A 13,771-nucleotide genomic window follows, 5' to 3' on the forward strand; every position below is an offset into this window, starting at 1 on the left:
GCGCGCGCCGCCGGGCCCGCCCCGCCCCTGGGCGGGTGCGGCTGTGGGCGCTGGTCCTCGCTGCGGGGCTGCGGGTGCGTGGGGATCCCACGGGGGAGCGTCAGCGGCCGTGGGCCGCGGCGGGGGAGCGCTTCCAAGCGGCAGCAGCTCTGCGTGATGTGCGGTGTGTCTCCATCTCCCGTCCGCCCCACGGCTGACGCCTGCCCGTTTGTCCGTCGCTTTTGAGGCTGCACAGTGCGGTGCGTAACGAAGAGGCCTGGGCGGCCTCGGCTCTCCCTCTGGTACGGCGCGGTGCCGCCGTGCAGAGGCACCAGGGAGGAACTGAAGCTCCTTCCCACAGCAGTTAATAAATCGGCTTTCAGAGGGTTCCTGCCAATTAAATCATCTTTTGGGGTTCGTCCTTTAAGTTTCTGAGGTAGCGAAGGCAACTCTTGGCTGACTTTCACTTGAGAAAGGGCTCTCCGGTCCCTTCCCTGTCTGCCCGCAGGCGCTGTCCGGCCTACGAGGTCTCCTCGTGGCTGTCTCCCATGCACACTGGGGATGTCCTTGTGAGCTAGGTGCACATGTGGGCTCGGGCTTGTTGAGAACATCCAGTCAGAGGGATTTGAATAGGGCTTAACGAGTCTTGCATTGCGTAAACCCCTAAAGCTCGGGTATGATTTAGCTAGTTGCTTTGTTTAGAATAGGAATTTGTTTTCGTATTAGACGGTCTGCACAGCCAACCTGGCGCAGTGGCAATACGCACCTCATGGTATCTTTCATCGCCGCTGTGGTAGCTTCGTATGCTGTACTGTGTTCCCGTGGGGACGTGGTACTCATTCAGAGCCTGGTGCAATTGTAACAGCAATGCTGACAATTAAAATGTGGTTTAACACAGATAGATTCTCTGTGTGTTTATGGTGCCCTGGTGCTGGTAAATGTAACTGGTGTTTCATGGATTTCAAATACTTGCTTATACTTGGGCACTGTTCTGGCAGTAAACTCGACCTGGAACACCCCACATGGCCAGGGCTGTGTCTGCCCCACATAGCTCAGTGACCCCATACCTCTTCCACAAAACCCTTCTGTCATTACTGTTTCTCTGCAACATTTTTTATGCTGTTGTGAGATACTAATTTTGTGTGAAATTTTGGTGCCCCTCAGAGCGTGCATGATGTTGATTTAGATGAACAGGATCTGCATCACTGGGGGGAAGTGCTATATTGTTCACTGCAAGGCCCGAAGGCTGCTTCTGTTCCTTTATGCAGATTCTGAGGCATTTAATCCTTTGCATGGGAACCTGAGAGTTGTTCTCTGTAGCAGACAGATGTAGCCTTTGGCAGTTCATATCTGAGAGCTGAAGATTGCATTACATATAAGTACATTGCAAATAGATGAGAGATTCATTTTGTGTCAGCACATGAAAATGTGCACCTACTCAGACCTAGGCAGAGGCTAGAGCTCAGTAGTTAATATCTGCGTTATTCCTGTTGAGGCTGGAGGAGAAGGTCTGGTATCCTGGGATGAGGTTGCTACATGTATGCTCCTTGTCTGAACTATTTAACTGCAAGGCTAAAAATACTGAAAATTATTTCCTTTTCCTTTTGCCCAGGCATGTGAAAAATTATGGGAAAAAATTAAGAATTTGGGAGAGGCAGAGTTTGGAATGTTAATGAAATATTTATTGCTTATGCTAACAGGTTTTTCCTGTATCTGGGAATTAAAATAAGAATCTAGGTAGTTAATGGAAGGAATCAGCATATGGGTATCTTCTCAAAAGTTGCTTTCTGCTGTTTCCAGTAAGTGGTGAGGGAAAGGTGATGCATCTTTGCAGGTAAAAAGGGTGTTCCTCTGAGGCCTGCAGCTTTTCATGGGTAGGTTTCATGGATGACAATGATTTTGGATCTTTTCATGTAAGAATCTTGCTATTATGCATCTGTCTGGCAAGGGAAGAAAAAATATTCGTGAGGAATGTTAAACAACCCAATTTCTAGAGTCTTACACCAGTGCTCGCGTTTTTCAGCTCGGTAATTTAGTGCTGCGACATCTCCTGGCTGAACTATACTAAAGAAGTTACAGCATGCCTGATGTCTCCTGGAGGGAGCAATGACGTAAAATGTCTTTTGCCTTAAGTCTGTTCAAATGGTTTTCAGCTTGGTAGAGGCCCAAAGGTGTCACCACCTGATGGCTGTTCAATGGCTTGTGTGAAATGGCTCTTAAGGGTCTCAGTTCAATTTCCAAACCTCTCACTATAGCACATTTCTCACTACAGTTACACTCCGAGAAGGTCTAAGTGGATAATTTGTAATGAATAATGTGCTCACATGCTGCCTTTTTCTACTCAGAAGTTTTAACAAATGAGGTAATTTTCATTTGCTATTTGAAATTATTTACTGATAATTTCTGCAAATTAAATGCTCTCAAGGGGTTTCTTCTGTATGTATAATATCCAAAGGTCTTCTTGTGTGTTGGCAGGGCTAAGCTCTCCGATCTCACTACAAGGCAGTTGTTAGAGCTGGGTGACAGACAAGTAACTGGATAAGCTGGAGTTAAGTGACTTGATCCTAAGTCACAGTGAGAGGTGGGAGTAGAGTATAACTGTTCAACCTCAGCAGTTCTCTTAATGGGGTAGGAAGTACAAGATTAAATAATTTCTCCATGAAAAGGCACCTTAATATTTCAGGGTTATTTAATTTCTTGAGGGGGAAGGGATAGGTCTATCTTCAAGCACCGTTACTGTTGCTTAGATGCACCTAAAACCAGGTTGCCCTGTGAAGAGCAGAATGGATGAGCCCAGGCTGGCCCCATACATCCTCCCCACGCCAGCAGTCCCAGCTTCCCTCCTGTCTCACTTAGCTCCCTCCTGTCTCCGCTTGTGACCACGGGCACGATGGCACGTGCTGCGTGTGCTGTTTGCCCAGGAGGTATGCAAGGCTTGTCAGATGGGTCCCAGCCAGCATGGGGACAGCTGAGCCCACTCAGCTTCCCCTGGGGACAGATTTGGCTGTCTCCTTACTACCTCATCAGATCTTCACTTGGAAACTTGCTTGCATTGAGACCTGCTATGCCTTGGTCAAATTTGGTTGACGCTGACCAGAAATACCTGGGGAACAGAGGCTGAGAGTCAGGCAAAAGCTTCCAGTGGCTTCTGTTCTGTGCCCTTCAGAAACGGGGTTAGAAGTGTTGCTGCTTGGTCATGCACTGGGACACAGGCTGCAGACAGGCTTCTGCTGCTGCTCCATATGCTGTCGATCCAGTCAGGGCACAAGCACTTGGGAAAGAAGCAAAAGCAGTTAGAGGTGTGTAGGGGATGCTGGGTAATACCAACTGTTCAAACAAAAAAAAAGGCTACGTGTTTCTGGAGGGGCCGTGGTGAATGCTACTGGATTGCTAGGCATCAAAGTAATATGGCTTTACAGAGGACGTGGGCATATTGTAGCCCCTGATGTCTTTTGTTCTCAGTATCTGCCTCTTGTATATATGCCCTCAACCAGCATGCTTAAATAGCTCATCCTGCGGCCTAGAAGACTAGAGAGGGTTACCTGTCCTTTGAAAGTCTTGCCTATTCTCTTCCACCCCTAAACTGCTCTTCCTCTGGCATCAGGAGTACCTCTCCCAGCTGGCCAGCAGCTGCCTGTGCACAAGAGCACGAGGTTGTTCTGGGCTGCTTTTTGACAGAATTGCCTCACGTTGACAGCAGTAATTTGGGGAGCAGTTGATTGCAACCAAAAATCAGACGTGCCTCCCATAAACCAGTAGCGTGGTTGACGGGAAGCTAGCGAATTCTGCTGCTGATCTCTGCTGAGCAGGAGGAACAAGGTTTCCTCTAGGAAGAGCAGTGTCCTGATATATCAAGAAGTTTGTGAGATGGTTGTGGTCGCTGTACTTCAGTGAATTCAGGAGGTCTGCAAATCTCAGACCATGTATTTTTCTTGTCTCACTGTATTGAGCACACAGCTTCTGTCCATATCTGTAAAGACGGTTCTCCCTTCCTGAGAACTTGGTAAATATATTTCAACTCACCAGTCATACTTACAAGGCTGTATTCTGGATGAATGTGGGGGATTGAGATGAGAAGCTATCATGTTCAAAAAACTTACCGGGCAGGGAATTTTGTATATAACAAACATGATATAGGGTATTGCGAAGGCTAACAGGATGCAAGCGATGAACACTTTAATGACAATACTTAGTTTTTGTCTGTTCAGCATATCTTTGTCATTTGTGGATGGAATTCCCTCTAAAATGAGATAGAGAAGAATATTTAAAATGTGTTTACAAGTCTTTGACAGTTCAAAATTTTCTTCATTTTGGTTAGGTTGGGCTAAGTTAGGTGGACCAGAGCAGAGGAACAATTCAGAGTCTCCTGTAGGCTTTCACAGGAAACTGTAAATCTCTCTAGAATCTCGGAAACTTTTTATTACTTTAAAATATTTCAAATATCTTTCAGTTCCTGCCTGGTCCCCAGATGAAATTGGTGTGTAAGCCCAGTCACAGTAGTAAGGCTTGTAATTTCCCGCTGAAGTCAGGTGAGGCTTTTAAGGGCAGCTAGGAGCCCTCGTGGGGCATACTTAAACATGAGTAACTTCTTGTGAACGTCACTGCTTAAATAGTGTTTTCTCGTTACAGCCATGGATTCACAAAGCACCTGGGCCAAGGCATTTATTGGTAGAGGCAATACTGCTATTCAAAGAAATCTCTGTTTGGGAGAACTTCGTTCAAGTTGTGCCTGTGAAAGCCAGTATCTTTTTCTATCCTTTACGTCTACCGCTATGCTGTGATTTTGTGACTCTGGAGGGAGAATTGGTACTTACTCTCTAAAGTTTGATTTTCTTGGTGCACGTGCGGGACAGTCAAACCCTCTGTGAAAACTTTCAGCTTGGGCAGCTTTGCTGTTATAACACAATTCGATATCCCTGCTAGAAACACTGGAAATAAAAAGAAGTTTTAAAACTAAATGTTTGTTTCTGTTTAAACTGAAGAACCAGAAGCAATTAAAGGCTAGAATTACTTGCACGCTGACACAGTTGGCAAGAGGTGGCAGCGTACCTGGCAATTTGCACTAAAGTACTAGAGACAGTTAGTTTTCTTGCTTCCATGCAATTTCCCAATGTACAGAATTTTCTATAGGTATTAATATTGGAAAATATATTTGCTAAAACCTCCTGGCCCTCCCAAAAGAAGGGAAAACAACAGCATGGAATTGTTCCAAAACCTGAAGCTTTCAGTAGTGTTAATTCTGGATCATTACTTTCTCCTAGTTCTTCTTTTTTAATAGAAAGGTACAAATGTTTTTTTTAATAACTGCTAAGGTACCAGCTATATGAAATTGAAGACTTCCATCCTTTTACATACCTAAACGTATATTTGCTACATTGAACTTTTTGCCTTTTTCTCTAAGGATAAATTTTCTCTGGAACTTTTTTCTGTGGTGTGTTAGTACAACACAGCTGTGGCTGATAGCAGGTTTCCTGTCTGCACTGGCGACGACTTTCAGGCTCTGCAGGGCACATTTCTCTGCTGTCTGGTTCGTCAAATCTTCGTGCGTCTTCTCCAAATACAGCAGATTTACTTGCACGGGGCTTTGAAGACTAAAGCATTCCAGAGTGATGACTTTTTGGGTTCTGGTTAACGTCCCCTTGGTTGCTGCTATCCCAGGGGCTGGAAAAGGATAAGAAACATTAGAAATGGCTTCTCTTAAATTATTTGCAACTCTTCTTGCAAAAGGTTCAGGCCAGCAGCGTTAGCTGTGAGGGACGTACTGCTGTAAAGGAACTTCAGAGACATCTAGACAGCTCGCTGTTAATGTTACAACAAGGAAAATGCAAGCAGGTTCTCTGTGTGTAATCCCTTTGGTGGTTCTTTTTTGTCAGACTAGCTTTATTGTTAAGCACAGTAAGTTGTTACAGTCTGGAGGACAACATTCACACCGTCTAACTTCATAGCCACATAACTACCTATGAACAGTTGACAGACAGACCCCTCTGTTGGGGGTCCCTGTTGCTCTTGGGGACTCAAAAGGCTGTGTTGGAGCTGAGGCCCTTAATTGAGGTGCTCAGGTGCTGAAATGTGAAAGTTTCAGATTTTATGCATAATTACTGACAGCAAGTGACACCAACCCATCAAAGGTTACTATAATGGTCTCTTTGTTTTTTAGCAAAACAGAGCTAAAATTTTGCATGACCTCTCACGTCCTTTTTCCTCAGGTGGCTGAGGAATAGCTGAGACAGCTGAAAATGTTAACCACACCATTAAGAGCCCTGATGGCTTTCCTCTTCCATTGACTCCTTACCTTGCAGGAAGATGTTCAGGCTTCTTATGCTGCCAGATATTTCTGAGGCATTTTCCACATGACATTTGTAGTCTCTGGGGTCTGAGGGAATGGAGTGAAGGATGAACCACTTTTAATTACAATGCACAGTTAAGTCAGTACTACCCTCTTTTAGTAACTAATTTTAAATGTCAACGTTTTGCTGACAGCAAAGGTGCAAGAATTCGAGGTGAGGGTGTATGGATTAAAGACTTAGTTCAGCGTATGGTAGAGGAGAGAAAGTTAACATACAAAGATACATTTATTCCTAATATCACATAAGTTAGTCTCTTACAAAATCCTTAGTTTTATTCAGTTAAAACTTGCAAGTATGTGAACAACTCACCTTTTCTGCTGAGATTGTTGTGCATGAACACTAAGCCAAATATTAGTATTGTGAGCATAATCACATCTTCTCTTGATAATCTCGAAGTCCTTTTTATCTTTACTGCTTCCTTTGAGTAATGTTGTAAAGGTGTTTAAGCAGATACCGAGCTGATTAGCAGAGATCCCCAAATAGCTCTGTAATCATATATTCCTGTTGAAAACTCCTGCACCTTTAACCTGGTCAACATATGGAGGTTTTAAAGTTAGAGCTGTAATTCACTGTAGATTGTACTAATTTCTGGTTTTGATCCAGTCAAGAGAGATGTGGAATTTGGTAAAAAATGGACCTGAAAAAAGTCCTACCTGTCGGTCAAATCTCCTTTCAATAGGTATGTCACAAATTAACCCTGGTCCTGAACACGAGTCCCAGAGTTAAGCACTGACACGGGTGAAACAGGTACACGCGGCGTCTCGTGGGAGAGGGGTCCAGGCCACGCTGGGGTCCTGGTGCGGGCTGGGGGCCGCTGGTTGCCGTGGGACTGAGCTCCTTCTAGAATGAGGCCCCATGGCAGCCGCCCCATTGCTGAGGGGCAAACAGAACCCTTTCCTAAAGCCTTCTGCCCCAGAGAGAGGGTCCTCGGCAACCTCCTGAGAGCCACAGGGGGGCTTGAGCCTGCCCAGGCCCTGAACACCCGCGGGCCAAGGGTGAGCCTTGGTGCAACAAGCATGCTTGGGTGAAGTAAAACCAGCGCCATGTAATCCCTCAGCCGGCATCGCCTGCCCTCCACAGGTCTTTTGTAAAGGGGAGCCTTCCCACTTGCCTCGGGCAGCTCCGAACGGGGGGCAAGGACAGTGCTGTAAAGAGTCACAAGCGCTGGCAGTGATTTCCACTGGAGCTCTGGCACAGGGAGAAGGGATGCCAAGCAGGCTGGTCGCAGGCCATTTCGGGCTTTTTAGATTATTGATAAAGCCTAAAACTGCTTGGGAAATGAAGGTAGCCTGTGATTACCTGCTGGCCCTAGTGCAGGTTGCTCCCAGGAGCTAGGAGGGAGCCCAGGCTGAGCCCCACGTGTCGCTGGGTGAAATGCAATAGCTCTCGGGGGCAGCTGTGCCCAGCAAATTCAGAGGTAATACATAAAGGCAGCATCCAGAACAAGTGAGAAAAATATCAGGCTACTGTCTGCAGGTTTAATCAAAAAGTCCTGGTGAGATTTCTTTAGGCTGTTGGGTGTTTTTGGAGAATTGGCATTTTCTGTGCTAGACACAAGGTGGCGATGGAAATCACTTTTTCCTCTAAAGCCTCTGGCTTTTAAATGCTGAATAACCACAGGTTTATGTCCCCAGTCACAGGATAGAATATTGTTGTTCAATCTAAAATAACCTCTGACATTTCGAATGACTGATACTCTAGAGACTCAAGAAAACCTTTCCATAAGCATTGATAATGCCAGAAGATGTTTAAGTTTAAAAAGAGAGCAAATGGAGTGGCAAGGGCTCGCATGTCAGTATTTATTTTGCATGCCTATTTTGTTTAGATATTCATGGTGGGATGGATTTTAGTATAAATATTTAATATTTACAATCTATCAGGTGGTATTAAAACCATTCTCACTGCAATTGCCTCTTCTGCAGGTATGGAGACTGTGTTTTTTATTTTAGTGTATTCAGCTGCTTTAGTTCAATGATTTTTTTCAACTAAAATTGAAAAGCCAATAGTAGAATTAAAAAAAAACCCCGCTATGGTAAAGGTGTGCAAAGATCAGATAGTTCTAGAATCTCAATAGCACGGCTAGCGTGAGGAATGTTTGATCTGCTCCATACCTAGGAGGGCTTCCTGATAAATTTGCCCTCATATTGATGATTATATTTTTCTGAAGTGCTGTGTTTGTTCGTAATTGACATCCAGGTACCATAAACTGCAACTTGACGCTGGCCATAAAGAGTGAATGTAGAACAAGGATACCATTCACCATTTTCCAGTGTAAAGAAAAATAAGAATATGTATCTTCCTGAGAAGTATAAAACCCCCCACAATCCCCCCCGTGAGTGTAGTGCAAAGAATATGTAGCTGCAAATCAACACATTTAAACACTTATCCAGTTGAATGAATCTTTTACTTTGGAAATAGTATATTAATGCAAAAGAAAAGAAAAACGTTCAGTCACATTTCTCTGCTTGTGAAAGGCAGTGCATAGATCTCCAAGGGAGACCTATTAGGATCCTTTATAGAGGAGGATTTCCTCATCTTGTCAGTAAGTGTGTTCTCACTCAGCTGATCAGAAACGTCTTATCCAAACTTCCTTTTTTAAAGAAAGTTTGGATAAGACACTTCACTTCTGTATCCTTTTTTTAAGCTATATTTCCATACTTAATAATTTTTATGCAACTTTCTCATGATACAAATCATTAGGAATCCAAACTTCCTCAGCCTGTAAATAAAAATTCAAAAATATCGGAAAGAGAATTAGAGTAGAAATAATTTCAAAAAACTACATATTTATTTTTAATGCAGTTATTCAATACCGTTACTAAACGTTCACCATCCCGTCTAGAGCACTCAGTTTCACTTTCTGGTTAGTTCTGCTGCTTCTCTTCCTGGGCTGGGAATGCCGAGACAAGCCTAACTGTGCAGTTTTACAGGAGGACTTGGGGCGCTCCCTGAAGCTATAAGAAAATGTAGGACCAGTAACAGCACATCTTGTGGAGTGAGTTAGCGATGGCAGCTAACCCGCTCACCAGGGAGAATGAGGTATTTTGGTAGGGATTATCCTTGAAAACAGGCAGATATCGTCAGTGTTGCGAGGATTAACATTTCGTTTCTGATGTTTAAAATCTTCTGTAATATTTTCTAAATAGCTAAAACACGATTTTGCTTTAAAAAGCTGTCTGACCTTTCTCTCTTTTACTTGCCTGCCAGGATGTGAGTTGTGCCAGAATGGATGGCATCACTAACCCCCCTAACCGAGGATGATCTTTCCTGTGTTTGCGCTGGTGATGTTATCAGAGCCTGGGGAAGAGACGTGGAACCCTAACCTGGCGTCATAAAAGGTAATAACATTTTCCCTGTATTTTTTTGGAAATTACTTACTTGCATTATTAAGGCTACACTTGCTTTTTTGAGAAAATGGGGGAGGGGCGGGGTTGCACGTGTAAGCAGTGCATGCACTCGGAAGTCATGTAAGAGTAAATAATGTACTGTGCCCCATTTCTGAACATAATAGGAAAAGGACATGCGCTTAACCATATGGTTACATATGGTTAAATATGGTTACAGTTCAAAATCTGATAAAACTATTGGAAAGTATGTCTGAACTTTGTGAAACAGTGTTTGCATTAAAACACACATTATTGCTGCCCACAATTTGAAGCTTGAACACGTTTTTAACCAGTCCTTTGTAACTACTTCAATCTAGAATTGAGGGAAATTCTGAACCCATTTCTGCTCCTATGTAAGTCAGCAAAATTCACCAGGTGTCCTAAATGCGGGATTTGATTCAGCATGGCCAGTAATAATTGCTGGGTATTCCATACCCTGCAGTGTATTCCAAATCAGTTACTGTAATTGCTCCCAAATTGTCTTTCCTCATAAAAAGTGTTCCACCAACACTTGTTCACAATGAGGCGAAATTTTCTTGCTGGCTTCAGTGGGTAAGAGCAGGTGTGAGAGACGTAAAGCCCAAAGCTTTTATTTGCTGGTGTAAAATTCACATAATGGGATATCTTGGGATCTATTCTGTGCTGTATGTATATAGGCTATTAACAACTGTCCTTCTGTATGATGTGCACTAGCATCCATCTGTGAAAAAGCCCAACTGTTAATGTTATAATGATAAATGAAGTGCTGCTTTAAGGCCATCAAAGCTGAGGGTGGCCCAGGGATATTATTACTGTGTAATTTCAAAAGCACCTTCCGAATCCATGCTTTATTTTTAAGGTTAATGTATTTCATTTGCTGTTTTCACGTGTTCTTTTCTCTCTTTGCCCTTGAATGGGAGAGTTGCTACAGGATTTAATTATATGTAGCAATCATTCCTCCGGCAGTATTTGAACGGTATTTATTAACTGCACGGATGAAATGGGCAGGGCAGACAAGCAGCATGCAGGTTTTAGCACGACCAGAGGACTCGGAACACTACACAGGATGACCTCAGCACCTGTCGTAATCTCTGATTTTGTAAGTTCAGAATATAGTTATTATCAGTGATTCAGGACAATCCCTCAGCATGCCGAGCACTCCCCCTCACTTTTGCGTGAGTTGGGATTTAGTACTGCGTATGATTAAGCTGACGTTGACTAGCCTTCTCTCTTAGCTCCTTCATACAAGTATTTAAGTGGGGGAAGATACTCTATGTAAAAGACGTATCCGTAGAGATAAAAATGTCCATGCCCTGAACGATTTTTCAGATTTAGTCCTGATGGAGGTGAGAACACAGTCTGTTCCCCCAATAATATTATTAACCACAAAGCTACAAAGCCCCAGATACGATTTTCCAGACGTGCAATACTTGCCTGCAGTAGGCACGCATTCCAACGTGTGCTCCCAAGTCAGCGCACTGTTTCCTGGTAGAGCACAGTCTCACGTCCCCGCTAACCATTGGCTGGGTCTTGAAACACATTTTAAAAAGAAATTGCCTGCAGTTGTAGACTGAAGTCTGTGGCTGAGGAAATTCACTGTTCTGTTATCACTCCCGCTGCTGCAGTGAAGTTTCTGTGAGTGTGTCCTAGCGCCAGGACGAGCTCTCCCAGGAGCATCCTCTCAAACCTGGCATCCTCCTTTATCAACATGCAGGAATAAAGAGCCCAGCACATACAGATTATACAACAAAGCCCTGAATCCCCATGAAGGAGAGGAAGGTACAGTGACATACGGGCGTGGGTTCTGTCCCTCTGAGCACTGCAGGAGGGTGCTCACGGTGACAAGCCCTGCCTGAGCACTGTTTGAATAGACCCCAAAAGTGTCTGCGCAGATACTTATGCTTTTATACCCCCCAGCGCCACTGCCACTCCCAGCTGGAAGAGGATCTGCCTACACAGATGACCAGATCCAGTAGCATTAGGAATTAAACTCGCATTGCTTATTCGATTTCAGTTTCAGCAACCCTGTAATGCAGCAGTCTTTAAACGAAACTTCAAAAGGGGAAAAAGCAGAAGGGGTAATTTTTTAAACTATTCACAGAACAAGTGGCTACAGGTCAAAGAACAAGTAGGAAAGGCTGTGGCAGCGCCTGGCCCGCTTCGCAGTCCCCTGCCCGCGCGTTATCTGCTCTGTGCCCCGGGAGGGGACGGGTCAGCGTGTCCGCCCCACGCCGTGCGCAGGCTGCCCGGGCGCGGGGCCGGGCTCGCTCCTGCTGCTGGGCCAGCGGCCGCTGTGGGCGAGGGGCTCTCTGGGCGGGGGTGCCGCTGCCTGCGCCAGGCCCTGCTGCGGGCTGGCGGCCGGTCTCGCGTGCCGGGGCGCCGGTGGGTGCCGGGCCCGGCCGTGTGCGCCAGGCCCCGCGGCGGGTGTCCGGCCCGTGGTAGGCGCCAGGCCCCGCTGCCTGGGCCGGGCCCGCGCGTGGGCCAGGCCCCGCTGCAGGTTGGGCCCCGTTACGGGCCCCGCTGCGTGTCGGTTCTGCAGCCCCCACCGTGCAGTTTTCCCCCCAGTGCGGCAGTTTCGGGGCGGGCAGGGGACGAGGCCCGGCGGCTCCTGGCACGGCCCGCCCGCGGCTCGGAGGGGATGGCGGGCGCGGGGGGCCGCGCCAACAGGGGCCGGGGGGGGGGGGGCGGTGGGGGCGTGCGTGAGAGCGGGCGAGAGGAAGCCCAGCCAGCAGCGCCTCCCCCGCGCCGGCAGCCAGTGGGCGCGCCGGGCCGGCCGCTCAGGCCATAGGCGTCGCCTCATTGGCCACGCCCCGCGCGCTCTGCCTGATTGGTCACGCCCCCCGCAGTGTTCCCCCCGGGACCCAATGGGAGCGGTGCGGGGCCGGGCCCGGGAGGGGCGGGGTTAGAGGTGGCTGACCTGGGGTAACCTCTCGCATCACACCACCGCGGCGGCGGGGCCGGCGCGGGAGGCGGGGCCGGGCGCGGGGGGCGGGGCCGCGCCGCGCGGTGAATGGGGGGGCCGCGCCGCGCCCCCGCCAGCTCCGCTGCCCAGCGCCAGGCCGGGGGCCCGCCGCGCCTCCGCAGCTGCCGGCACCCTGAGGTGAGCGCTCCGTCCCGCCCCGCCGGGCCTGCCGCGGGGCTCGGGAGCCCGCGCGATGGGGGCCGCCGCGCCGGAGGGGCGCGTGTGGGCCGGCAGCCCCGGGTGCTGGTGCCCCGGCGGGCGGCGCTGCGCGGGGCCGCGGGGCTGGGCGGGGCCGGGGCCCGGGGGAGCGCGGGCCGCGCCGCGCCGCGCCGTGCCATGCCGCGCCGTGCCGTGCCGTGCCGTGCCGCGCCGTGCCGTGCCGCGCCGCCGGCTTTGTCAGCTCCGCGCGGGCGGGCGGGTGCGGTGCTCGGGGGCTGCTGGGCACCCGGGTCCGCCCTTGGCTCGGGAGCGGCCCGGAGCCGGCCTGCCCCGCACGCGGAGGGCGGGAAGGGGGTTTCCAGCCGCGGGGATGCGGCGCGGGCAGCCGCCCGGCGCGGAGCCGCTGCTGCCGACCGGAAGAGCCGGCCGGTTTCCTCCTGGTGCCTCGCTGCTGCCCGCGCCGGAGCGCGGTCTGGTCCGGGCCAGCCCTGCCGGGACGGCCGCCAGAGCCCCGCCGTGCAGCGAGTCGGGCCGCACCGGGGGCGGGTGGTTCCCCTCTGCTGCTGGTTTGATCGCTCGTGTGGCCTCCCGGGTCCGTGTCCGCCCCCTCCCCCCCCCCCGCACTCCCCGGGGGTCGCGTTGGCCGCCGCTCCAGCGCGGAACACGAAGTTGGTTGTGGCTTCGCCTCGTGCGAGCGGGTTAATTCACAAAAAAGCAAACCGAGCGTGTGGGAGCCCCCGAGTCAGCGCAGGAGCGGACCCGGGGCGCTTGCCTTGCCAGCTTGGGCATCCCTCTTCCTTAGTGCCATCCTGCTGCCCTCCCCGGCGGGATTTCAGGATCTCAAGGGAAGAGTTTGGGGCCTGGCTTTTCCGAGGGGCTGAAAGGAGCCCTGGGAACGCCTTCTGGAGGGTGCTGCGGGGTGCTTACAAATAACAAAGTTGTAAAAGCAGATTTATGGA

General features: G+C 48.8%; 2 protein-coding genes and 1 long non-coding RNA gene across 7 annotated transcripts in view; 1 reads left to right on the plus strand and 2 right to left on the minus strand.

The window, feature by feature from the left end:
• Positions 1-13,771, plus strand: part of ACACA (acetyl-CoA carboxylase alpha) — a 154,630-nt gene that overhangs the window by 250 nt on the left and 140,609 nt on the right. For 2 of the 5 annotated variants that reach the window (XM_075518340.1, XM_075518343.1), the window contains exons 1-2: positions 31-239; positions 9,534-9,664. The gene's annotated coding sequence lies outside the window, so the exon portion shown is untranslated. Of the gene's footprint in view, positions 1-30; positions 240-9,346; positions 9,366-9,533; positions 9,665-12,650; positions 12,792-13,771 lie in introns of those variants that run through there. The other 3 variants (XM_075518342.1, XM_075518341.1, XM_075518345.1) reach the window with 3 other exon arrangements.
• LOC142417454 (uncharacterized) lies at positions 1,699-4,134 on the minus strand. Its single transcript, XR_012778015.1, has 3 exons — positions 4,080-4,134; positions 3,074-3,250; positions 1,699-1,919 (listed from the first exon to the last, which is right to left on the minus strand). It is a non-coding gene; the product is annotated as an uncharacterized LOC142417454 (long non-coding RNA).
• C15H17orf78 (chromosome 15 C17orf78 homolog) lies at positions 4,750-8,875 on the minus strand. The gene is made up of 5 exons (XM_075518410.1): positions 8,782-8,875; positions 6,636-6,853; positions 6,272-6,352; positions 5,335-5,640; positions 4,750-4,907 (listed from the first exon to the last, which is right to left on the minus strand). The coding sequence occupies exons 2-5, from the start codon at positions 6,691-6,693 to the stop codon at positions 4,750-4,752; spliced, it is 603 nt and encodes a 200-aa protein (XP_075374525.1). The 5' UTR covers positions 6,694-6,853; positions 8,782-8,875.

Source organism: Mycteria americana, chromosome 15 (assembly GCF_035582795.1).
Source record: "Mycteria americana isolate JAX WOST 10 ecotype Jacksonville Zoo and Gardens chromosome 15, USCA_MyAme_1.0, whole genome shotgun sequence".
Taxonomy (NCBI): Eukaryota; Metazoa; Chordata; class Aves; order Ciconiiformes; family Ciconiidae; genus Mycteria; species Mycteria americana.

What these genes read in the sequence shown, in the direction of transcription:
- C15H17orf78 (XM_075518410.1), bottom strand. Translation starts at nt 6,693, where the DNA reads ATGCTCACAATACTAATATTTGGCTTAGTGTTCATGCACAACAATCTC. An exon ending in CCTGAACATCTTCCTGCAAG is followed by an intron (nt 5,641 to 6,271) that starts GTAAGGAGTCAA and finishes ATCCTTTTCCAG; the next exon opens with CCCCTGGGATAGCAGCAACC. An exon ending in TGTAGCAAATATACGTTTAG is followed by an intron (nt 4,908 to 5,334) that starts GTATGTAAAAGG and finishes TTTTATTTCCAG; the next exon opens with TGTTTCTAGCAGGGATATCG.